The 24,882-nt window shown below is 51.1% G+C and overlaps 1 protein-coding gene across 2 annotated transcripts in view; it reads right to left on the bottom strand.

Moving 5' to 3' along the window:
- The window catches only part of AACS (acetoacetyl-CoA synthetase), a 33,756-nt gene extending 12,423 nt beyond the window's left edge, over window positions 1–21,333 (bottom strand). Inside the window, exons 1-9 of one of the 2 annotated variants that reach the window (XM_077308102.1) lie at window positions 21,116–21,333; window positions 16,905–17,008; window positions 11,623–11,743; window positions 7,884–7,997; window positions 7,417–7,514; window positions 6,124–6,238; window positions 4,738–4,819; window positions 3,666–3,813; window positions 713–793 (exon numbers count right to left, since the gene is read on the bottom strand). In XM_077308102.1, coding sequence (XP_077164217.1) covers window positions 713–793; window positions 3,666–3,813; window positions 4,738–4,819; window positions 6,124–6,238; window positions 7,417–7,514; window positions 7,884–7,997; window positions 11,623–11,743; window positions 16,905–17,008; window positions 21,116–21,233 — 981 coding nt within the window. In that variant the 5' untranslated portion in view covers window positions 21,234–21,333. The remainder of the gene's footprint in view (window positions 1–712; window positions 794–3,665; window positions 3,814–4,737; window positions 4,820–6,123; window positions 6,239–7,416; window positions 7,515–7,883; window positions 7,998–11,622; window positions 11,744–16,904; window positions 17,009–21,115) is intronic. The other variant, XM_077308101.1, reaches the window with a different exon arrangement.
- Window positions 21,334–24,882: the final 3,549 nt, after the last annotated feature.

Raw genomic sequence — 24,882 nt, 5'->3', positions numbered from 1 at the left:
AAGATGTAGAAAGTTATACACTTTTTTTTTTCCTTTTTGCCAACCGGCTGACTCCATCCTCACCTACTGGAAGAGCTGCGAAGTAATTTCCCACTTCCTCTGAAGACGACGGTGGAGACTGAGTGGGCGCTGTCACATGACCACAATCTGCCGGCGTTCTCTCAGACGCCGGGCAAGCCCCAATTAGCTTTCAGAGCCCCGAAAGAAGGTCCGAGAGCAACTCTTGGTTTTTAGGCAGAATTTCTCTTTGGGGAGGGATCCGAACTAGGGACGTGCGGTTCGGCTCGGTTCGGCCCGCTTCGGTGATCGCCGAGCCGAACCGCGCATCCCTAATCTGAACCATTCAATAAGCAGCAATCATTCAGTGCCCTCACGGTGCAGCGGAATTGCGGCACCTCTGGAGGACTGGCAGGGCAAAAGACTAACAGAGGTGGTTTACCATGGCCTGCCTCTGCATAGCCACCCTTGGTGGTCTCCCATCCGAGTCCTAACCGGGGCAGACCCTGCTTGGCTTCCGAGCTCTGACAAGACAGGCCTAGCCTGGCCCTCCAGCCGGTGGGATCGCAGTCTTCACTTCCAGGGATGAAAGGGATCGCCCCCACCAATCCCCGACTGGATCCCGTGTTCCAGAAACCGAGGGCAGGGCCGGATAACCACCCAGAGCGGTTTCAAGCAACACCAAAGGGCCTTTCCCGACCGGGACCGCACTTGCCGTCGTGTAGTACATGATGACGTCGTTGCTCGTGGTGTTGCCGTGCAGAATGTGCTCCTTCAAGTGCTGGATTAGGCTGCCCTGGGGGGGAAAGAAAGGCAAAAACCTGTAGGGAAGGGTGGTCAGGAAGCCATGGGCCTTTGATGCCAAGACCCGCCTGCCTTCCCAGCGCAAAATATCAACAATCTGCGTTTCACTGTCAAGGTGAGATGCATCCCGTGCGAATCGCTTTCGACGGGTGAAATAGGACAGGGGCAGGGATCACTGCCATGGCTCAAACCCTGATTGGGCTGCCCCAAAGCAATTTTTCAGAGCGACCCCTTCCCCCCAAAAAACACACATGGCAAGGTCTGATCGCGAAATCGGCATCATGCTTCGAATGACCCTTTGTTTTCAAAGTGCCCAAAGTGAGACTATCAAGGGGGGGGGGGCACCAAGAACGCCACAAAACCTCACAGCTAAAGCGATGGCAAGACCCTCGGACAGAGAGAGAAGGTATTTATGCTTCCCAAATCAGTATAGCATAACTGTCATGGCTTCCCCAATGGAATTATGGGGGGAGAACTGGAAAGCTTCTCTGTTGAAGACGCTCCAGAGCCCCTGGAAGAATCCCCAGAAGGGCCGTTAAAAGTCAGTTTAAGATGGCGGCACAAATTTAGTCGGGGGGAGGGGGGCTCGCGCTGCTCCAAACGCAATTCAAAGGACCTCACTCGGGAGACGGGGCCGGCAGATTGTATCTGAGCCCCGCATTTGTTTATCCTCATAGCCTCACCGTGGGTGGAAGTATGGAGGGATTTGATGCAAATCCAAATAAATGCAGGAAGGAAAAAAAAATATCCTGTACAGATAAGAGAGGGGTTTATGGGGGGGGGGTTGCTTTTACCAAAAAGAAATGCTAATTTTGCACACTGGGGGAATTTTTTATTTTATTGGGTTTTTTCCTTCCAGCGTTCCTGTCTTTAGCCACTCCAGACATCCAGGCAAGGCCCCTTAGGCGACACGGTGCTGCCATCTAGTGGTAAGCGGTTTTTCTTCTCGCTTTCCTAACCGAGTACATTTACTCTCAAGGTATTAGAGACCCTTCCTTCCCTGTGAGTCAAGGATGAGGTCTGGGGCTTCCCCATTTAGAAAAAAGATGTAGCCCCGGGAGGGAGGGAGGGGGGAGAGACGGACATGATCCGTTGTGGTGAAACGCCCCTTCGTACGCCATTTCTAAATGAATCGGAGCTTTCTTTTCTTTCTCTGCGTTTTGGAGAGAGGGGAATGACGACGTAAGGGGAAGGTCTTGGCCTGTCCAGAGGAACTGGTTGGCCCCAGTGTGAGACAGGATGCTGGGCTAGATGGACCCCTGGTCTGATCCAGCAGGGCTCTCTGACGTTCCTATGAATGCCTCGGCCTCTCTGCCCTGCGGTTGGCCCCTGTGTGAGACAGGATACTAGATGGGGCACTAGTCTGATCCAACAGGGCTCTTCTGCTGTTCTTTTGAAGGCCTTGGCCTCTCTGTCTTGTTGGTGGCCCTCAAGAGGAACTGGTTGGTCACTACGTGAGACAGGAGGCTGGACTAGAAAAACCACTGGTCTGATCCAGAAGGGCTCTCCTGCTGTATTTTTGAAGGCCTTGGCCTTTAGGTCCTGCTGTTGGCCCTCCACAGGAACTGGATGACCACTGTGTGAGCCAGGATGCTGGATTAGATGTACCACTGGTCTGACCCAGCAGGGCTCTTCTTATGCTTTGACCATTGAATTGCGCTGCACTAATTCATGTTAAGTGTCCTTTCAGCCCAAGATGCTGGTTTCCATTTTCCCTCCTATAAGGCTTTTCCAGGGAGTTCTTTAGCATTCTACACGGGGATTCTGGGCTAGACATTCCACACAGGCAGGTGGGCCAGGCGTCTCCCAGGGAAGATTCAAGTGACGTTAAGAAACCTGACGTTTGCAAAGAAGGGCAGCAGGTACGGTGCCTACAAACATCAACAGACTCATCCAGCGGCATCAAACCGCCCACCGCAATCAGCGGTAATTCCCCACAATTCAGCCCATTTCGCCTCCCGGGCGGCTGCAGTTTTCCAATCAAGGTATTGAAGTGAGAGTGCGATTCCCCCCCCCCCCACACACACACCTGTACTTATTTCATTTGAATGATAAAACACGACACTCTTGCCGTTTGAGGGAGCTCGGGAAACCATCCAGGGTTAACTCGGAGGACAAAGAAAGCCCCCCCTAAATGCTGCTTCACCTTAAAAGAGAAGCAGCTTGTCCAGAACGCGAGCCCACCCCCACCCCGCCGCCACCTTGATTGGGCCAGCGTGCTTCTTTCCAACTGCGGACAGCCGTGCAATCTGCGGAGATGCACCAGCTGGCCTCTGGTCCCCAAGTGCTGAAATTTGTGTGCATATCAACTACATCTTGGCTCTGGTGCCCAATAGACAGTGGAAGGCAGGCAAAGGGAAGACACTACTGGGAATGCTCCTTCTTGCTCATCTAAACCACAAAATTGCCCTTAAGGTAGAAATCTAGCATGCAAGGATGAAAAGACTGCTTCTTTCTCCTTGCTATCCTAGCTTTCTACCTGCAGAGAAGCAATTCTTTGGAGCCTGGGAATATTCTCCCCCTGCAGCGGTTCAGTCTACCCTCCCTCCAGACTTTGCCAAAGCAACTCAACCCAGCTCTGCTGAGGCAATGTACTCTCCCCCCTTTGAATGCTAAAAGGTTCCTTCTGGCCTGAGTAGGTTTTATACCCCGCTTTTCCCTACCTGAAGGAGTCCCAAAGCACCTTACAAACACCTTGCCCTTCCATGCCCCACAACAGACACCTTGTGAGGTAGCTGGGAGCTTGGAGAGCTCTGAAAGAACTGCTCTGTGAAAACAGCTCTGAAGGAACTGTGACTGGCCAAGGTCACTACACCACACTACACCTTCGAAGGACGCCGGGAACTCTGTCCGGAAAGACCTACCCCTGCGGAGTGGACCATGCACTTGGGCGCTCCAGTCGTGCCGGAGGAGTACATGATGAAGAGGGGGTGGCTGAAGGGGAGCTGCTCGAACTCCAGCTGCGGGGCTTGCTCTCCTTTCCCGGTGGCGAGGAAGTCTTCCAAGAAGATGCTGGATAAAAGGCAGACAAAATGGGAGGAGGGCAGTCATTCCCAGCCCAACACAATAGTCTCACAAAAAGTTCACGAATGCATCATTGCCTTACTGTTCCCAAGTGGGTATTCGCAGAACCACTGAGCGTAAAGGGCAATATCCTGCTCAGCACAGAGCAACTTGGACAGCCTCTGCCTGGAGACCCTCCCATGAGGCTGAGCCCACCCGGCCATCGAGGTTGGACCTTGGAGCCGAGTCCCAACCTGGACGAAATTAATTCTTCCAGGCACAATGACGTCTTTCCACCCCTAGGCGGCAGCCCCCTCCCCTAAAGCAGGGGTACTCAACCTGTGGTCCTCCAGATGTCCATGGACTACAATTCCCATGAGCCCCTGCCAGCACTGCTGGCAGGGGCTCATGGGAATTGTAGTCCATGGACATCTGGAGGACCACATGTTGAGTACTCCTGCCCTAAACCACAGCTAATGTCGCACCGCAGCTGAGCGGAAGGCGATGCTCTAAAAGGAACCACGGCTGGGCCGCAAATACAGCATTGATGTGCAGGTGACGACAGCGTCCCCTGCACAAGGGAGCCGTTGGAGGCACGAGCAGAGCACTTGACCCGCTAAATGCAGCTGCGCAGAACCCCTGCTGGTCACGGATCCCGATTAAGCACTGCAGGCCCAAACGAGGCCCGGCTGCTCGGAAGGGCCCTTCTAAATAATTCATCACACCAACGGCAAAGGAAGAAACAAGCAGGCCTCCCTCCCTCCCTCCCCGCAGCCAGAGTTCTCTGCAGAGCTGGATTTGTGCAGGAGACGAGGGGGCGACGGCTTAGGGCCGCAGCTTCCGAATGCAGCAAATGCAAGGAAATTGAGCTACTCAGGGGGGAGGGGGCATGTGCGGGGGCCTCTTGGTGCAGGGGTTGAGAGCTGCCCTCACCTGTTTGGGATCCTGGAAATGTCTATGGACTCTTTTGCGGAAACGTACGGAATCACCACGACTTTCTGGAGGTCGGGGAGACCTGAGAGGAAGACAAAGACATGCAAGCCACCAGTGTGAAGCAGAAGAGAAAACACAGGGGCATAATGGGGGAGAGGGAGGTAGCTCCAGATGCAAGACCAGGCCACGGTGGTCCAGATCCGCAGGACTAAGCCCCTAATTCCGGCACTCCACCTTCCTCCCCAAGCGTGTACGGGACGAGCCCGTTAGCTGATCCGGCACAGTCTGTGGTGTGGCACCACCTCCAAGTCAGCAAACTGTGGTTTGCACTTCTTCTCCAAGCCGGAATTGGCAAGATGCCTAGTTTTGTGTACACCTGTACTTGTTTGGATGCTACAGAGAACGCCAGCATGGCCAAGTAGTTAAGACCAGTGTCCTCGAATTGGGAGAATGGGTTTGATCCCCTTCTCCTCCAACATGCAACCAGCTGGGTGACCTTGGGCCCATCACAGTTCTCTTAAGGCTGTTAAGAAGGCTGGATTACAAAACCACCCAGGGTCTAGAGCAAACCAGGGCTATCTCGGGACCTTAGACAACTCACAAACTGGGAAGGAGGCGTGGAAGTGGCCCATCAGCGCTGTTTCCAAAAGTGGCTGCCAGAGAGACACCACTGCATGGTGAGCAGTTGCATCACACCAAGCCAGCTAGAGGTCTTTTTAGGACACACCCCTAGCTGCCCGCAGGCAGGTGCACACATTCTGCAATTCGTCGAGAGCCCCCAGGGCTCATGCCTTCAGGGTTTGTGCCTCCAGCCCCGGCTGTGCCAGTCAAAAGCAATCTTTTATTACAGAAAACGGGATCGCTATACTCACGGGCTAACTGCAATCCCCTTATTGATATTCTGCACGGAAAGGGGGGCTTGTGGTTTTGAGGATGGGGGGAAGATTTAGATTTGCAGAAGTGAGGATTAAGGAGTTTTTAGATAATATAAAAGAGGATTTTTTTTTTTTTTGGTTATGGAGTGGCTAATCTCATTATAATTTTAGATCAAGTATTCAGTTGGTAATTGCACGTGTCTTTGTGCTCGAAAAACTGGGAGGTTTCACTGGGATATTGCTTCACCTTCTCTCTTGTCAGCTTCTTGGACTCTTTTCAAAACATTTCTGCATCCAAAAAGATGGATGAAAAAGCGATCCTGCCCAGGTTAGTGCACAGACCCTCACCCCACCCCCCAGAGCATGGCTGAAGACCCACAGACAGTCTCCAAGGGATACCAGCCATGACTGGAGCTGAAGGCTGCTGGTCGGCAGGCAGACATCGACTGGGGCTCAAGGGGGCGTGGATTCATTGCTTAAGCACACTGGGGGGGGAGCAGGGGGCCGATACCCTTGACGACGCTCTGGAGCTTCTCCAGATGAGAGTGCTTTTTCCCGTTGTAGATGACAGCTTCCACGGAAAAGATCAACTTGGGCTGAATTTGAGAGAACCGATCCAGGACGCCCTGCAAGGGAAGGCGGCAAAGGCTGAAATCACGACACAGTTCGGGAAGAGGCAGCAGTACGATTTTAGATGTTTCGTTGTTTAAATATTGGACTGACGCTGGACCTTTTAATCTGTATATCGTACTGCGGATGAGCTGCTTTGGTTATTCCGGGTTGTGTGGCCGTGGCCTGGGAGTTCTGGTTTTACTAATATTTAAGGACTAGCAGCTCAACCTGGGCCTCTCTACATCTCTCTTTTGCATTCTGGAAGCCCAGATCCAACCCTGGATACAGTGTTTTCCATGTTTTACATTCATTGGTATTTCTTCTTCGCTGCATGTACCTGTTGAACAGGTAAAATGGTCAAGTACAATCTGTTTCTTAGAATCTTAGGGTGGGTCAGAGGAATTAATCGGAAAGACTGGGCATGATTGCTCTCTTTAAGTCAGCCTTTCTCAACTTTTTCGCCATACAGAAGCTCCTGAAACATTCTTCAGGCTTCAAGACACCCTGGAAGAGGCATCACAGTGCAAAATATGGTTGGGAAGCAGAGCCGTGGACACGCCTACCCAGGCCCCTCCCCTTCCCACCCCCCTCCAGGCCCACCACAGGCCATAAATGCTCATACTGCCCAATAAACGTTTAACACATTTTAAATATATATTAGACAATTATTTAACTCCCACCCATTCCAGAAACCCTTCCAAGGCCATCACAAAACCCTGGGTGAGAATGCCTGCTTTAAGTATTCAAAAGGTTCTGACTTGGAGGAGGGCAGGGAGTGGCTGCTGTCGGCAGCACAGGAGAAGACCCGCAGGACTGAGTTTTAAGCTATGTGTAGAATGGTACCGGCTAGGTATCAGGAAAAAAAATGTTCACAGTCAGTGTAGTTCAGCAGTGGAACCAGCTGCCTAAGGAGGTGGTGAGCTAGAGAGCAGGGGGGATTGGTTAAAGTCGCTGTTTAAGGCTGCCTGAAATTTCTACATCATGCTAATGGAAGCAGAGCAATGCTGCCCTCTGCTGCTCGTAGGGAGGTCCCAAATCTATCATTCCTGGATTCTAAGTAGGATTCCATTCCAAACATCTCCTCTGGCTTCCCACCCATCTACCTTGGGACCCAGTGGAAATAGGGAAGGGTGTCTCCAGGGGTGCCCCCCCACTCCACTTCACTGGCCCCTCCGCCGCAGCTGTTACTCACGTTGACGCCAAAGTCGGGGGACGTCGCGCTCCAGATGGCCCCGATGCTTGCCGCGGCCAACATGGCTTCCAACGCGTGGATTCCGTTCGGCAGGTAACCTGGAAGAATCGGAAGCCGAAGCGCTGATGAAGAAGGGCGAACGTCCGTCTAGGGACGCGCGTGCCAAAAAAAAAAAGATATCCAGGACGCTTTTGACTCGGCCCCACCTGGCTCAGCATAGCGATACCCAAATCGATTAGGCTCCACTGGGGCCCAAAAGACAGCTGACGGTGTACTGAGCCAGCTGTCCACAGCATTAAACCAAGTTGGATGGAGAAAGGGGCCTTTCACCCCAGCAGACCCTGGAGTCTGACTCCAGGTGGTCGTCTCAGTCGTGGATGTGGCCCTCGGGCTCGAAGGCTTGCCGATTCCTCCCCGACTTAGGGGTGTCCACCCTCCCTCCCCCCAGAGGAAGAGAGCCTGCTCACCGACCACTCGGTCTCCTGTCTGCACTCCCATCTTCCGGAGGGCGGCCGCGTAGAGAGCAACATGCTGCCTCAGTTCTCCAAAAGTCACTTTCAGGATCTCTTCCTTGCCTTCCTCTGCAGGGAAAGGGGGGGGGACACGTGATAAGACTTGTTAGCACAGGCTAGGAAAGGGACCAAGCATGACAAGGACAGGTTAAGGGAATTGGGAATGTCCTGTCTGGAGAAAAAAAGAACAGTTGGGGGTTTTGTACCCCACTTTTTCCAGAGGTCAACCTCCAGGCATTTGGTTGAGGCTGGGCCACAAGGAACATCTAAGAACACACACCCCTCCCCAAAATGCGCTCCCTCAGAACACTCTGGATGAGGCAAGAAATATGGGGGAGTCACATGGTAAGCCCCAGAAGTGGTGTGATCGTGCAGAATGTAGTTGGGAAGCAGAGCTGTGGACACCCCCACCCGGGGCCCCTTCCCCTTCCCACCCCCCCTCCAGGCCCCGCATTGGCCATTTGGAGGGGGTAAGGTCTACAGCAGGGGTAGTCAACCTGTGGTCCTCCAGATGTTCATGGACTACAATTCCCATGAGCCCCTGCCAGCAACTGGGAATTGTTCATGGGAATTGTAGTCCATGAACATTTGGAGGACCACAGGTTGACTACCCCTGGTCTACTGGATCATATATGCTCAATATCCTGGGATAAATGTTTTTTAAAAATTAGCTAACACCGACCCATTTGGGAAATCCTTCCAGGGCCATCAAGAACCCCGCCCCACGCTTTCACAAATCCCTGGTTGAGAAAACCTGCCTTAGCTCTAGCAAGATTGTGTTTCTATTATACCTTGGTTTTAAATTGTCCTACGCCGCCCCAAGACGGCCGTGCCTAGAGGGGTGATCTTATCAAAGTTAAGATCAACCTAAAGACTCGCCTATCCGTCCTCTCCACACAAGAGACATCAGAGAGCTCGTTTCTTACTGGCCCAAACTGATTTGTGATGAAATAAACAAAAAAAAACCCCGTAAATTAAGTTTTGGCTGCGAGGTTTGAAACACGTAAGCACAGCGGTCAAGAGCAGCGGTGTTTGTAAGCCGCTTTGGGACACTTTCAGGTAGTGGAAAGCAGGGTGTTAAAAAAGCCAGTTCTTCTTCTCAGTCAGGTCCACGTGAGAAAATCCAGTTCTGAATCACGGCTGCTGCACAATGCTGGCTTGATAGCCAAACCCTGTGGGCAGCACGAAGGTGACTCCGAGCCTACCTCACAAGGCTGTTGTGGGGCTAAAATGGAGGAAGCCCTCAGCTCCAGTAGAGGAAAGACAGGCTAAAACAGGGGTGGGTGCCAGTTAACAGAGGGGCTGATGGCCTCAGCTTGGCGTAGTGGTTAGGAGTGTGGACTTCTAATCTGGCAAGCCGGGTTTGATTCCCTGCTTCCCCACATGCAGCCAGCTGGGTGACCTTGGGCTTGCTACAGCACTGATAAAACTTCCGGCTGAGCAGTAATCTCAGGGCTCTCTCAGCCCCACCCACCACACAGGGTGTCTGTTGTGTGGAGAGGAAAGAGAAGGCAATTGTAAGCCTCTTTGAGATTCCTTCAGGTAGAGAAAAGTGGTATATAAGAACACACCCTCCTCCTTCTTCTTCAGAGCCTCCAATGGGCTTCCAAATGCTCGAGAAGGCCTCTCCTGGGCGACTCTTCTGCTCCAGCACTGAGCCAGGAGCTTAAGGAGCCTGGCGCTGACTCTGTTCTTAATCTCCTTAAGGCCAATAAAGAGCTGAGATGCGGCGGGGTGGGGGGGAGGTGAGTGACGCAGGTCAGTGATGTGCTCTCCTGCCCCGGCCCTCCCCTTGGCCTCTTTCAACACTTCTAAGAGAGATGGCACCAGGACAGACTCCAAGGCCAGGAAATCCTGTCCCCTGCCACCCATTCCCTTAATGTGCTTGTTCCCCTCGCTGGCCCAAGCCAGACGCACCTTCTGCAGGAGTCTTTGCACTGAGCTGCTAAAAGAGCAGTGAGCCCAGCTAGCCCCCAGGGCCAGGGTAGTCAAACTGCGGCCCTCCAGATGTCCACGGACTACAATTCCCACGAGCCCCTGCCAGCGAATGCTGGCAGGGGCTCGTGGGAATTGTAGTCCGTGGACATCTGGAGGGCCGCAGTTTGACTACCCCTGCCCCAGGGGGTAAAATAAGAAAAAGAGTTGGTTTCTTTACCCCACTTTCTCTACCCAAAGGAGTCTCAAAGCGGCTTCCCAACGCCTTCCCTTCCTCTCCTTGCAACTGACACCCTGTGAGGTGGGTAGGGCTGAGAGAGCTCCGACAGACTCTCTGCGAGAACATCCCTAAGAGATCTGGGGGTGGCCCAAGGTCCCCCAGCATGCTTCATGGTTCCCAAAGTGGCTTACGATCGCCTTACCTTCCTCTCCCCACCACAGACACCCTGTGAGGTGGGTGGGGCTGAGAGTCAGAGAACAGCCCTAGGAGAACTGGGACTAGCCCAAGGCCACCCAGCTGGCTGCATGTGGAGGAGTGGGAATCAAACCCAGTCCTCCAGACCACAGGCTGCCGTTCTTACCCAATACACCAAACCGGCTCTCGAGCTATGGCTGCCTGACTACAAAGCTGCATTTCCCGTCTTTTTTGAATCTCGCTTCCATTCACTTTTAGAACCACCTTCCAAACCCCACTGAGCACAGCTCTGTCACGGCCAGACCTAGACCGTTTAACCACAGAGCTGGGAAGACTCAGCAGGGCCACCTGGTCGGCTTAACTCTAAGGAGGTTGGGCCACACCTTTCGGATCCGCCAGAACCGTCTCCGAGCAATCTGGCAGGGAAAACTTCCAAAACTGGCTCGTCAGCCTTCCGGAAGCCAAAGAGGGCTGGAGAGCAGCCTCCCAAAGGCAGGCAGGGGAGCGACTTCCGTGGGCCGATTTCTACCCTCCTGTGGAGCAATCAGGCTTGTTGGGACATCTGTCATCACAGGTAATGAGCTAATTAGGAGGGAGGGGAAAGGAGGGGCGGAACCCCGAGTTTTGCAGGCGGATAGCAAGGCCCGCCTCCGAAGGGCCAAAGGGAATCCCCGAAGCAGAGGAGCAGGTTCGGAGAAGGACCGACGACAGGGCGAGGCAGGGAGAGACGTCCAACTGGTTTGGGAAGACGACGCCAACTCTTTTTGCCAGGCAAAAAGGAAGGCGGAATGCAAAGTGACGCTAAGAACGTGGAGGGAAGACAAGGAACTGCCCTGCCCTGCCGCTTACAAAGCCCTGACTAGGCCGGCCGGCCGTTCCAGTAAAGGATTCTTATTGCACCTGGTCAAGGCGTTCCGTGACGAGCATCCGTTTTAATTTTTTCTCACTGTGTTTTACTGCAGGAGCCTCAAACTGGCCTTTCTCTGCTTCTTTTTACCACTGAGAAAGCCCTGAGACCTACCGTCAGGCTCCGAGAGACCCCAGAAGGGGTGCGACCATGCAGAATACAGCGGGGAAGCAGAGCAGAGCTGCCCACCCCACCCCCCCCAGGCCTAGCATCAGCCATTTGGGAAGGGGGGACAGGTCAACACGAACATTTATGGTTGCATCGCCTGGTAAATATTTAACACATTCAAAAAACAGCCATTATAAATTACGTAACTCCACGTGCCCCCTGACCAATATGGGAAACCCTTCCAGCGCAGCCAAGAAACACAAGCGCTTCGCGAAGCCCCGGCTGAGAAAGCCTGCCTCAAGCAAGTGAAGACGGGCCCGGCCACTCACGTGCAGCGTAGAGAGCAACCTTATCGTTTTCTTTGTGCTTCAGGAGGTTCTCGGCGTAGTTCAGCCGGCTGCCTTTAAACCACTCCGGAACATCCGCAATGCCTTTCGAGGAGTCGACCACCTGTTGGGGCAGCCAAAGAAACACGGATTTCGTTTCTTCTACCCCACTTTCTGCTCAACGGGCCCCAAAGAGGCTTACAACGTCTTTCTTTCACTCCTCTATTTTATCCGCTTCATGCGCCTCCCTAGGAGCTAGCTGTTGGGATCTGCAAGCTCGGTCGTGTGCATGATTCAAAGGCAATGTGAAGAACAGCCTAAAGGGGGCAGCGGAGGAGACACGTATTTGGCATAGTTGGAATAGGATGTTTTTTTCAAAGAGCCCCGTCTCGCATCCTGATTGGCTCCTTCGGGGGTTTCATGCTCCTCTGGCTTCCTCCCTGCTTGCCTTCTGAAGAGGACGGACAGAATGAAGGCAACAGGATGGTAGCACAGCTCGACCTCTCCTTCTTCTACACAAAGTTTCCCTGCTTAACAAAACTAGTGTGTTCTTTTATGCAGGTTGTTGCTTCGCCCTCGCTTGCACGTTTGAACGCCAACAGTAGTTCGCTCGTGCCCATGGTAGAACAAGGATTTGAACTGGATGTCCCAGAATCTAGTCCTGCCTTTATCGACTGTTTCCACCATTGAGAAACGACATTCTCCAGGCTGCAAGAAACCCCGGACGCCGTGTGATCGGGCAGAATATGGCTGGGAAGCAGAGCTGTGGACACACCCACCTCGGACCCCTCTCCCATTTTCAGAGAGGGGGGTTGATAAGACCATAGGATCTATCATATATGGTCCTAAAAAGGTAAAGGTATCCCCTGTCCAAGTACCGTGTCATGTCTGACCCTTGGGGTGACGCCCTCCAGTGTTTTCATGGCAGACTCAATACGGGGTGGTTTGCCAGTGCCTTCCCCAGTCATTACCATTTACCCCCCAGCAAGCTGGGTACTCATTTTACCGACCTCGGAAGGATGGAAGGCTGAGTCAGCCTTGAGCCGGTTGCTCAGATTGAACTCCCAGCCTCATGGGCAGACCTTTCAGACTGCGTGTCTGCTCCCTTACCACTCTGCACCACAAAAGGCTCTTTCATATATGCTCCTATCACTCACTAAATATTTAACGAATTTTAAAAATACACAATTTTATTTATTTGGAGTTTATACCGACCTCCTGGCTAATTCACTCCCACCCATTTGGGAAATCTTTCCAGGGCCAGGAAGAAACCCCAGGGTTTCACAAAACCCTGTGCAACATTCTGGCATTGTTATTTGTTGTTGTTGTTGTTGTTGTTATGTGCGAAGTCGTGTCCGACCCATCGCGACCCCATGGACAATGATCCTCCAGGCCTTCCTGTCCTCTACCATTCCCCGGAGTCCATTTAAGTTTGCACCTACTGCTTCAGTGACTCCATCCAGCCACCTCATTCTCTGTCGTCCCCTTCTTCTTTTGCCCTCGATCGCTCCCAGCATTAGGCTCTTCTCCAGGGAGTCCTTCCTTCTCATGAGGTGGCCAAAATATTTGAGTTTCATCTTCAGGATCTGGCCTTCTAAAGAGCAGTCAGGGCTGATCTCCTCTAGGACTGACCGGTTTGTTCGCCTTGCAGTCCAAGGGACTCGCAAGAGTCTTCTCCAGCACCAGAGTTCAAAAGCCTCAATTCTTTGACGCTCGGCCTTCCTTATGGTCCAACTTTCGCAGCCATACATTGCAACTGGGAAGACCATAGCCTTGACTAAACGCACTTTTGTTGGCAGGGTGATGTCTCTGCTTTTTAGGATGCTGTCTAGATTTGCCATAGCTTTCCTCCCCAGGAGCAAGCGTCTTTTAATTTCTTTGCTGCAGTCCCCATCTGCAGTGATCTTGGAGCCCAGGAAAATAAAATCTGTCACTATCTCCATTTCTTCCCCTTCTATTTGCCAGGAATTGAGAGGGCCGGATGCCATGATCTTTGTTTTCTTGATGTTGAGTTTCAAGCCAACTTTTGCACTCTCCTCCTTCACCCGCATCAACAGGCTCTTTAGTTCCTCTTCACTTTCTGCCATTAGAGTGGTATCATCTGCATATCTGAGGTTGTTGATATTTCTCCCTGCAATCTTGATCCCAATTTGTGACTCCTCTAATCCCGCATTTCTCATGATGTGCTCTGCATAAAAGTTAAATAGGCAAGGCGACAGTATACAGCCTTGCCGAACTCCTTTCTCAATTTTGAACCAGTCAGTGATTCCATGTTCAGTTCTCACTGTTGCTTCTTGACCAGCATATAAATTTCTCAAGAGACAAATAAGATGCTCTGGTATTCCCATCTCTTTAAGAACTTGCCACAATTTGTTGTGCTCCACACAATCAAAGGCTTTAGCATAGTCAATGAAGCAGAAGTAGACGTTCTTCTGGTACTCCCTAGCTTTCTCCATGATCCAGCGTATGTTGGCAATTTGATCTCTAGTTCCTCTGCCTCTTTGAAATCCTGCCTGTACTTCTGGAAGTTCTCGGTCCACATATTGCTGGAGCCTAGCTTGTAGGATTTTGAGCATAACTTTGCTAGCATGAGAAATTAGTGCAATGGTGCGGTAGTTTGAACATTCTTTGGCATTGCCCTTCTTTGGGATTGGAATGTAAACTGACCTTTTCCAATCCTGTGGCCATTGTTGAGTTTTCCAAATTTGCTGGCATATTGAGTGTAGCACTTTTACTGCATCGTCCTTTAAGATTTTGAATAGTTCAACTGGAATGCTGTCACTACCACTAGCTTTATTGTTGCTCAGACTTCCTAAGGCCCATTTGACTTCACATTCCAGGATGTCTGGCTCCAGGTCAGTAACTACCTCATTGTGGTCATCAGGGATGTTAAGCTCGCTCTTGTATAGATCTTCTGTATAATTTTGCCACCTTTGTTTAATCTCTTCTGCTTCTGTGAGGTCCCTACCATTTTGGTCCCTTATCATACCCACCTTTGCATGAAACGTTCTCTTCATATCTCCAATTTTCTTGAAAAGATCTCTGGTCCTCCCCATTCTATTGTTTTCTTCTATTTGTTTGCACTGTTCATTTAAGAAGGCATTCTTATCTCTTCTAGCTTTTCTCTGGAATTCTGCATTCAATTGGGTGTATCTTTCTCTTTCTCCCTTGCCTTTCACTTCCCTTCTCTCCTTAGCTATTTGTAAAGCTTCCTCAGACAGCCATTTTGATTTCTTGCATTTCTTTTTCTTTGGGATGGTTTTAGTTGCTACCTCTTGTACAATGTTGCGAACCTCCGTCCATAGTTCTTCAGGCACTCTGTCTATCAGATCTAATTCCTTAAATCTATTTGTCACCTCCACTGTGTATTCGTCGGGGATATGATTTAGTTCATACCTGAGTGGCCTAGTGCTTTTCCCTACTTTCTTCAATTTAAGCCTAAATTTTGCAACAAGAAGCTCATGATCTGAACCACAATCAGCTCCTGGTCTTGTTTTTATTGACTGGATAGAACTTTTCCATCTTTGGCTGCAGAGCACATAGTCAATCTGATTTCTGTGTTGACCGTCTGGTGATGTCCATGTGTAGAGTCGTCTCTTGGGTTGCTGGAAAAGAGTGTTTGCTATGACCATTGTATTCTCTTGACAAAATTCTACCAGCCTGTGTCCTGCTTCATTTTGTACTCCAAGGCCAAACTTGCCTGTTATCCCGGTTATCTTTTGGCTTCCTACTTTAGCATTCCAATCCCCCATGATGATAAGCACATCATTTTTGGGCGTTGCTTCTAGAAGGTGTTGTAGGGCTTCATAGAACTGATCAACTTCATCCTCTTCAGCAGCAGTGGTTGGGGCGTAGACCTGGATCACTGTGATGTTGAATGGTTTGCCTTGGATTCGAACTGAGATCATTCTGTCATTTTGGGGATTGTATCCCAAGACTGCTTTTCCTACTCTCTTATTGATTATGAAGGCTACTCCATTTCTTCTGCGAGATTCTTGTCCACAGTAGTATACCTGATGGTCATCTGAATTAAATTCACCCATTCCTGTCCATTTTAGTTCACTGATTCCTAAAATGTCGATGTTCAGTCTTCTCATTTCTTGTTTAACCACATCCAGCTTGCCTTGATTCATGGATCTGACGTTCCAGGTTCCTATGGAATAAAAATCTTTACAGCATCGGACTGTCTTTTCGCCACCAGTTACTTCCACAACTGAGCGTCCTTTCGGCTTTGGCCCAGCCGCTTCATTCATTCTGGCGCTACTCGTACTAGCCGTCTGCTCATCCCCAGTAGCATATTGGACACCTTCCGACCTGAGGGGCTCATCTTCCAGCGTCATATCGTTATGCCTATTGGAACTGTCCATAGAGTTTTCATGGCAAAGATACTGGAGTGGTTTGCCATTTCCTTCTCCAGTGGATCACCTTTTGTCAGAGCTCTCAGCTATGACCTGTCCGTCTTGGGTGGCCCTGCACGGTATAGCTCATAGCTTCACTGAACTACGCAAGCCCCCTTGCCACAACAAGGCAGCGATCCTTGAAGGGGGGGCATTGTTATTATGTTAATGTTATTGTTGTTATCACCTTGTTATTACCACAAATGGAGTTATGTGTAGCATTTCTTGTTTCATGTAAACCGCCCTGTGCCTTCGGGGAGGGCACTATATAAATACAATAAATAACCACAGCAGCACCCTGGTCCCTTAGGGAAGGACAGCGGAATTCTGGAAGGCTGCATTTTTGCATTTCAGCAGAACGCAGGGTTTGCTCACTCCAAAACCTGCATGGGTTTCCTTTCCCACAAACCAACCCCATGCAACCCACCACCTAACCCCATCCAGGTCAGAAACGTAGGTCCATTGTTGTTGCAGTTGTTTTTAAAAAGAACCAACTCAGGCCCAACTGCAGGAACGTCAGTGGTGACAACTCCCGTAAGCATGCAAGTTCATCACCCAGCATTTAAAACGTGGGAAAGCTAGACTCTGCAGGCAGCCCTCGCTTTCCTAGGGGAGGGCGTGTGGAGGATAATGGTGTTGCTAGTTCTGAGTTAAGAAAGAGCTGAAGATTTGGAGGGACTTGGGAACACCTGGAGCTCAAATGTGAAACAGTGGAAGAACGGCAGGTGCCAACTTGCGTGTGACAACCCTAAAACCACACGGTGTGTGGAGAACTGATCCCCACTTGCCCCCCTCCCATTCCAGCGCGTTCCTTTTACAAAACCAACATGGCGCCACCCTAGAGTGGCTCCAGAACCAAGCTGAGCTGTCAGGTCGTCTGCCGCTTACCTCGGTATAGAGCCGGGAGAAAGTCAGACCGCTGAACTTCCAGAATTCCGCCCAGAAATTGGGATAGTGCTCAATGGACCACTGGTACAGTTCGTCGTAGTTGGCTGCAAGTTAAGCACACGTCAAACAGGTTAGGGGTTACACTTCCCTGTGTCATGCGCAAAAGTGCTCTACTGCAATTGTTCTACTTTATCACGCACTGTACATAATGACTGTTTGTCCTCTATCGTTTGCACTATATCTGTTAGCTATCCGGTTCTACAAGGATTCAGGAAAAGAGCCCTGTTGGTCAGAAGCAAGAGAACAAAGTTGGAGTCCAGCAGCAGCTTTAAAGCCCGCAAAGTTTCATTCTGGGTGTGAAAAAATGCATGGCTGCTGCCTCCAGACCTCAGTTAAGAGATCGGTCTGCTCTGGTGGACTCAGCACCAAAGAGCCCTTTTCCCTCGCTTCCAGGAGTTTGATCATCTCTCTTCTCCCCACCCACTGATCAGGTCAGGCCGCGTCAAGAGATCCATTTCCTGGGGATTCTTCAGACATTCCTTCCTGAAGTCTCTCTAGGATTTAACACCTCCAACTCTCTGTTCCTAGCTTGCACCATCTCACTGTCTCAACCTATAAATATTCATATGAAGGTGGACTGAGGTAAGTCCACAAAGCAATTGAACTGAGCCCACCGCTCCCCCCCCCCAGGTCATTTCTCTGCCTAAAGACTGGGTGGGTGGGTGGGTTTTAAACTCAGAGTGACATTTTGGCTCATTTCAAACCTCTAAAGAAAAAATGCATTTGCTGGCAAGTCTCATGGGAATTGTAGACCATGAACATCTGGAGGACCACAGGTTGACTACCCCTGGTTTAGGATAAGGCCGTCTCAGTCATACACTGACATGAAATTGTGCAGAGGGTTTCTCTCCGGCCCCAGTGTGCCAAACCACTAGCCGGCTCTAGGGGAAAAGGCCATTTCGTTGTCTCATTCAGAAAGCTTGCCATTAGAAACTGTGGGGGGGATCGTGATTAAAGAAGAGGAGGTGCCACCCCCAAGCAAGTCCATGCAAACTGACGGGACTCCATACTTTGTTTGGCTGCTTCAGAGCAACACGGCTACCCATCTGAATCTGGCTCCTAACAGAAGGGGGGAGGAAAAACGGTCTCTGGATAGACCATAAAAGCAGATTACAAATTTGTATCGTTACGGCCATATACCACCCACAGCTAAACAATCATCACAAAATATCAGATATCTGCTCTGTAAATATATCAGATTAGATAGTATAAAATATATAGTAGGGCCACCATAAAACGCAAAGTATGGTTACAAAAACTGTTCCCCATGCTCAACCCATTGAGTTTATTACAAAAATACACAAAAATGTGCCTCTTGGCCTGTTGTACGGGAGTCCTCAAGGGACAAGAATCTGCCTAAATGGATCAGGTCTGTCTGCAAGAACAGCCCAGCAGTTCTATCTAGCCAGAGATCATTTCACCTACCCCCCTCCAGTTGGAAACTCCGAAAAAGCCACCTGCTCCTATTTGTCCCTTTAGGTCATTACCTCTCAAATGTGTTTGCTGACAATCGTTTAGCTGCGGCCTCCCCCCATTAAGAAGCACATGAAGACAAGCAGGACCCCACGTCCCCCCGGCTATCAACAGTGACTCCGACAGCTGACCGTCGGGCAAACAACCTTTCTTGCTCCACCCCCCCCCCCCAAGCAGTGACAAACTCCATCAATCTCGGGCGCTGATGGACCAGAAGATGCACATGAGAGCCATTATGGGGCCTGCCCTAAAGACACCACGCGCACAAGCTACTAAATCACCAACCACAAATGCTGTGGCCTACCTTCCTCCGTGAAATGGAGGGGAAGGGCGTCCCCGAAAGCTAGATACCTTTCAAAACCACTCTGACCTACAGCCACAGCGACAAAAGAGGGAAGCCTCGTGCCCCACGGACGTGATGGCGGCTCTGGCTTCATGCTCTGTCCAACCCATAGGCCACAAGAGGAGGCCAAAACAATGAGAGAAGCTCATGAGATGATGAGTGGAGTGGGAAAGAGCGGACAGAGAGAACTTTTTCTCCTGCTGCAAAATGCTAGAACTTGGTGGCATCCGGTGCAGCTGATGGGCAGTAGGTTCTAGAGGGCCGAAAGGGAATGCCACTTTACACAGAGTATGAGTTAAATGTAGATTTTGCTGCCAGAAGATGTTGTGATAACCACAGGAATTAATAGTGTTCAAAGGGGATTGGATAGACTCTGGGAGGATAAGTCTACCAATGTCTATTGACCAGTGACAGAGGGGAACCTCAAGGTCACTGTGTGAGACGGGATGCTGGACTAGATGGGACCTCCCTGGTCTGATCCAGAAGGGCTATTCTTAGGTTCTTAAGAAGGCCTCGGCCTCTCTGCCTTGTTGTAGGCCATCCGGAGGAATTGACTGGCTGCTATGGGATGGGGTGCTGGACTAGATGGACCCCTGGTCTGATCCAGCAGGGCTCTTCTGATCTTCTTATGAAGGCCTTAGCTTCTCTGCCCAGGCAAAGCACATCACAGAGCCTGCTGTTAGGCCACATTGATGTTGGCTCTTCTCCCAGTCTTGGGTCAGACACTCTAACTAGCCTACCTTGCAGGGGTGTAGGGAGAGCCCAATGTACATCCCTGAGCTCCTTGCGGGAAGGCAACAGCGGCAGATAGTGCTGTAACCCCCAGCCAATGGTGAGCCTGTAGGGTTTTCAAGGCAAGAGGGTCTTCATGGGAATTGCAGTCCAGAGACATCTGGAGAGCCACAGTTTGGCCACCCCGATGCAGAAATTACTTCTGGAAAAATGCTCTTTGACACAGGATGCTCTAGTCCGGGGGTGGCAGAACGTTGGTGCTCCAGATGTCCATGGGCTACAATTCCCATGAGCCCCTGCATGATGCTGCAGGGGCTCATGGGAATTATAGTCCACGGACATGTGGAGAGCTACAGTTCTGCCACATCTGCCCAAGTCCTAGGTGTTTTCTTATTCTTGGATGTCATCTTCGCACTTCACTCCCAATTCTTGAGCAATGCCCCATCATTTCCAAAAGCCAAGCTCTCAACATGAAAGCCGTCATCTCTTTTTCAATCTAGTCCCCGCCCCTACTCCGCTCCACTGATATTTGCAATCCGCTGGAGTGCCAAAAGACAATTCACCTTAAAAAAACCGAGATTAAAACAGCCCAGCGATGAAGTCACCCAGTGGCCTTAGAACCTTAGAACAAACCACATAACCCCAGGCTCAGCAGCCAGCTGCAAAATCCCAGGCTCAGCAGCCAGCCGCAATGTCTGCGTAGCAAGACCGCCCTACCTTACAGCAGGGGTAGTCAACCTGTGGTCCTCCAGATGTTCATGGACTGCAATTCCCATGAGCCCCTGCCCGCTGGCAGGGGCTCATTGGAATTGTAGTCCATGAACATCTGGAGGACCACAGGTTGACTACCCCTGCCTTACAGGGTTCTCAGAGTGGTGGGATAAGATGGAGGGAACCAAACTTAATAGGCCAGCAGTGGCCAACAAAAAAGCAAGCAAAAGCACAGCCCTCTCCCAAACCTTGTTCCAACACCTGGAGCAAGATGCAGAACAGATGGAGGGAAACATTCTGCACATGCTCTGCGATATCCAATCCTCTATTCAACACCTTTACTAACACCGGAATTGGGGACCCCGTGGATGGGCAGGCCGTTGTGAACCCCCTGCCTTCCGCAGGGGATTGGACTGGATGCCCTTCCAACCAACCCCACGCGCCCCTGCTCTTTAGACCAGGGATAGTTAACCTGTGGTCCTTCAGATGTCCATGGACTACGATTCCCATGAGCCTCTGCCAGCGTCTGCTGGCAGAGGCTCATGGGAATCGTAGTCCATGGACATCTGGAGGACCACAGGTTGACTACCCCTGCTTTAGACGGAAGGACCCAAGCCTAGCAGCCAGCAGCGGCCTGCAAAACGCAGAGCAACACAGCCGCCCTCTCCCAAGGCCTCAGCATATACACTACTCCTGACCGGGGAGGCTCGCGGAAGCCCGAACCCACCTCCACCTGAAAGGTATCTGCGTGGATTTGGAGTCGGCTGAGCCTCCTTAGGGCCGGGCCCAGCTCCAGCCAGCCGCCCGGCCCAGCCTCTGCCTCCCATTCCCCGCCACGGAGCGCAGCATCCCTGCCTGCCTGCCTCCCTCCGAGCGCCCAGCCCAGACGCACCCAGGGGGATGCCGCAGGCTGCGGCCACTGCCGCCCGGAACTGGTCCATGTGGGTGTTGCGCTTGGAGTCGGGCTCCCACATCACCTGCGCCTCCATGATCTCCAGCTCCCCGGACATGGCGAGGGTCGGGCTAGGCTGCGCGGCGCCGGGCAGAGACCCTCTCGCTCGCACGGTTCGGATGCGACTGCGGGGCTCCGCCTCCCGGGAGCCGCTTTTAGAGGACGCCGCACCGCGCTGGCTCTCGCGGGAGCCTTCCGCCGCGGGGAAGGAGAAAGAGTTCGCTGGGAACGCCCCGTTTGATGCAAATGAGGGTCGCGGGGGGGAGGGGGAAGTGGTTTGTTTGTTTTTTAGTTGCCCAAAAATAAGTCGCAAAGATGGAGATTAGTATCTGAACTGCCGTTAAGGGGTTCGTTCATTCATTCCTTCATTCTTCGATCATTCATTCATTCATTCTAGAACAGGAATACTCTGGCCTAACTAAACCCAGGTACGGCTCCCCCGCACGGGATTCTGGGAGTTGTAGTCAAAGGAGGGAGTCCTTCCAGCAGCCTGCTCTTGGCCCCTAAAGCAGGGGTAGTCAACCGGTGGTCCTCCAGATGTTCATGGACTACAATTCCCATGAGCCCTTGCTAGAAAATGCCGGCATGGGCTCATGGGAATTGTAGTCCATGGACATCTGGAGGACCACAGGTTGATTACCCCTGCCCAAAGGGGAGGATGGCTGCTCAGCTAAGGACAGGTGCCAAACCGAAGGAGATGCTGAAAGATCCATGAACATGCCTCTTGAACCAGAATGGCCAGTTCAGAGATGGAAATTCCTGGAGGTTTTAGGGTTTGGGGCTGGGAAAGGCTTTTGGGGTTATGTAAGGCTACACGGCTCACTTCCCAAAGAGGGAACTGATCTCTGTGGTCTGGCAATCAGTAGGAATTCCAGGAGGTCTCCCGGCACCACATGGAGGTTTGCAAGCCTACAACTGAGCTGTCATGTGAGATCCGTTTGTGGGATACGAGAGGGGGCAATTTTTGCCCATGCTGTTCCTCTAACTTAAAAAACTCCCCAAACCAGGGTGCTCTTTGCCCCATTGGAGTCTTTAAGGGCTGTGAAACAGTTTTATTTTCTAGATCAGGGGTAGTCAAACTGCGGCCCTCCAGATGTCCATGGACTACAATCCCCATGAGCCCCTGCCAGCGAATGCTGGCAGGGGCTCATGGGGATTGTAGTCCATGGCCATCTGGAGGGCCGCAGTTTGACTACCCCTGTTCTAGATAGATAGAAGGGGGGAGGGGTTAAGTTGCAAGGGCAGGGATTTCCCAAGCGGGTGAGTAAATGGGATTTTAGTCTTCCTTCCTTCCTTCCTTCCTTCCTTCCTTCCTTCCTTCCTTCCTTCCTTCCTTCCTTCCTTCCTTCCTTCCTTCCTATTCATTCATTTATTCATTCATTCAGTTTATATCGGTTTATTTTAGACTTGTTAGCTGCCTCGAGGCACAACAGAAAAGTGAGACATAAATATTAAGAATTAAACACGTGACCAGCATGTTTCCAAAGCAGGTCAAACCCCAGGGTGGGGGGAGTGTCCTTTGAAGCTGATGAAATGGCAGAGGGGAAGGTGTCACGCACCCCTTGCATCATAGCACCCCTCTTGCCTCAATTCCCCTGGTCAGTTGCCAGGACTGGGCCAGAATTCCAGAATTCTGCCTCTCATTCTAGCCCCCCAAAATCTGGCAAGGCAGCAACTTCGATAACATACAAAAAAAAAAGGATACACTGAACCCAACAATCGAAACAGACACAATCTTACGTATTACTGGTTGTTATAACCTACCAGTTTGGACCATGCCAGACAATTATCTTCAAAGTTAGCTCTGGAGATTGGTGTTGATACATCTTAAACCCTGAAAGAAGAGTCCAGTAGCACCTTTGAGACCAATAAAGATTTATTCAAGGCGTGAGTTTTCGACTGCAAGCACTCTTAGTCAGACTCACGCCTTGAATAAATCTTTGTTGGTCTTAAAGGTGCTACTGGGCTCTGATTTTGCTGTGCTACTTCAGACCAACACGGTTACCCATTTGACTCTGTCCTGAAAATAGAGTACATGCCTATTATACAAAGCTATATCTGTGTCTGAAACACAGTTATCGAAACAAAGTCAAAGTAGCTGTTTGTTGCTACACGGAGTTCATAATCGAAATGATGAATGTTTAAACTGAATTCATCCTAAAGCATCCAAGAATTAATTGGAAGAAAGAATACGGGAGGTGGTTGGGGCCAAGGCCCTCGTAATACCTACAGGCACTCCCCAACAAAATGCCTCCATTGAGGCATCTTTACCTGGAAGATTTTCGGATTGTGACCAATCCCTGGGTTGAACGTCAATAATTGATGCTCCTGCAGGTCGTTGATGCTGCTAATACATTTTAAACTGGTTGAATGTTTTACTATGTGACTTTAGGACTCTTTTATTTTTATTATTTGTAACTGCATTATTATCTCATTACTAATCTCAGCATGAAGAACTTTTCTCCATGAGGTCCTTATATTATTGGGTATAGCCAGTAATGCACAGTTTGTGTCTTTTTCTATGGCAGCAACCTCCGCAGCTATGCACGGTCCTTTGGCTCCCTTTCTTTGGAAACCTGTTTCTTTGCACATCGTCTGCGGAGTGCCTGAAACGCTAGCTTGGTTCCTTTCCTGTAGAAACGGCGTGTCAACATTTCTGGAATCACTGCTGGCTCTGCAAGAGCCCTAACAAAAAACTCCCTTATTCTGGGGAAAGGGCGGAGGGATCCCTGGCGCCAGCGCACCACGGTGAGATGGCGCAGCGATTGGCTGTCACGCTGCTGGTCCCACATCAGCCCAGCGCCTCTAGTGTGCAACATCTCCCCAGCTGAGGAGCAGCCAACAGACGGCCTGGCCAATTGCCCGAGACGTGTTCAAGGAGCTCATCCCGGGAAGGCCAATCGGCTGCAGAACAGGAGAGGGGTGCGACCAATCGGAAGAGGCAGCTCGGTGTTCATGCGAGGGCAAGGGAAAAGCATTTATTTATGTTCAGCTGGATGCCAGAGGGATCCCTCGGCCCAGCCTCCTTTTGCAAACACAGACGATGTCAAACGGGGCTTGGGTTTGGACACAATCACGCTGGGTACCGGTGGCACGGATGCACGACCCAGAGCGGCGGCTGATTGCAAAACGGAGCAAAATGCAGCATCAGGATGGGGGCAAGATGTCCCTCTGGACCTGGGTTTCAAAACAGGTCAACCGCAGACAGACAGAAAGTCAACAAACTTGGCTTCTGGAGCAATTTCTCATTAAATCAAGAATAACTTGGATACCTGTAGGGCTGCCACCTCTCCCTGGCCACCGACAGGAGATGGAGGGGATACAGTTGCCAAATCCAGGTTGGGAACTCTTGGAGATTTGGAGATGGAGCGAGGGTGGGGGGTAGGGTGCCCAGTAGGGAACAAGGGCATAGAGTTCACCCACCACACACCTATTTGCTCCAGGATGATTTGTCTCTGTTGCCTAGAGATGAGCCGTAATTCTGGGGGATCCCCCCGGTCCCACCTGGAGCCGGAGCCGACAATGTGAATTAACGTGTCGCGTTAATCCATTCCCTCCGTTTCAGCTCCGTTTTCAAAATTCTGCTGGGCTTCAGATTTCTGCACCCCTAATTCTGCTGGCATTCCTTTTTGGGGTGTCCCATCCCATTGCATGTATAGATTTAACACTGGGTAAGCTGCCTTGAGTCTTCATGGAGAAAGATGTAA

Source organism: Paroedura picta, chromosome 13 (genome assembly GCF_049243985.1).
Source record: "Paroedura picta isolate Pp20150507F chromosome 13, Ppicta_v3.0, whole genome shotgun sequence".
NCBI lineage: Eukaryota > Metazoa > Chordata > Lepidosauria > Squamata > Gekkonidae > Paroedura > Paroedura picta.
The sequence above is the reverse complement of the archived record's forward strand: the minus strand, read 5'-3'. Positions and strand labels throughout refer to the sequence as shown.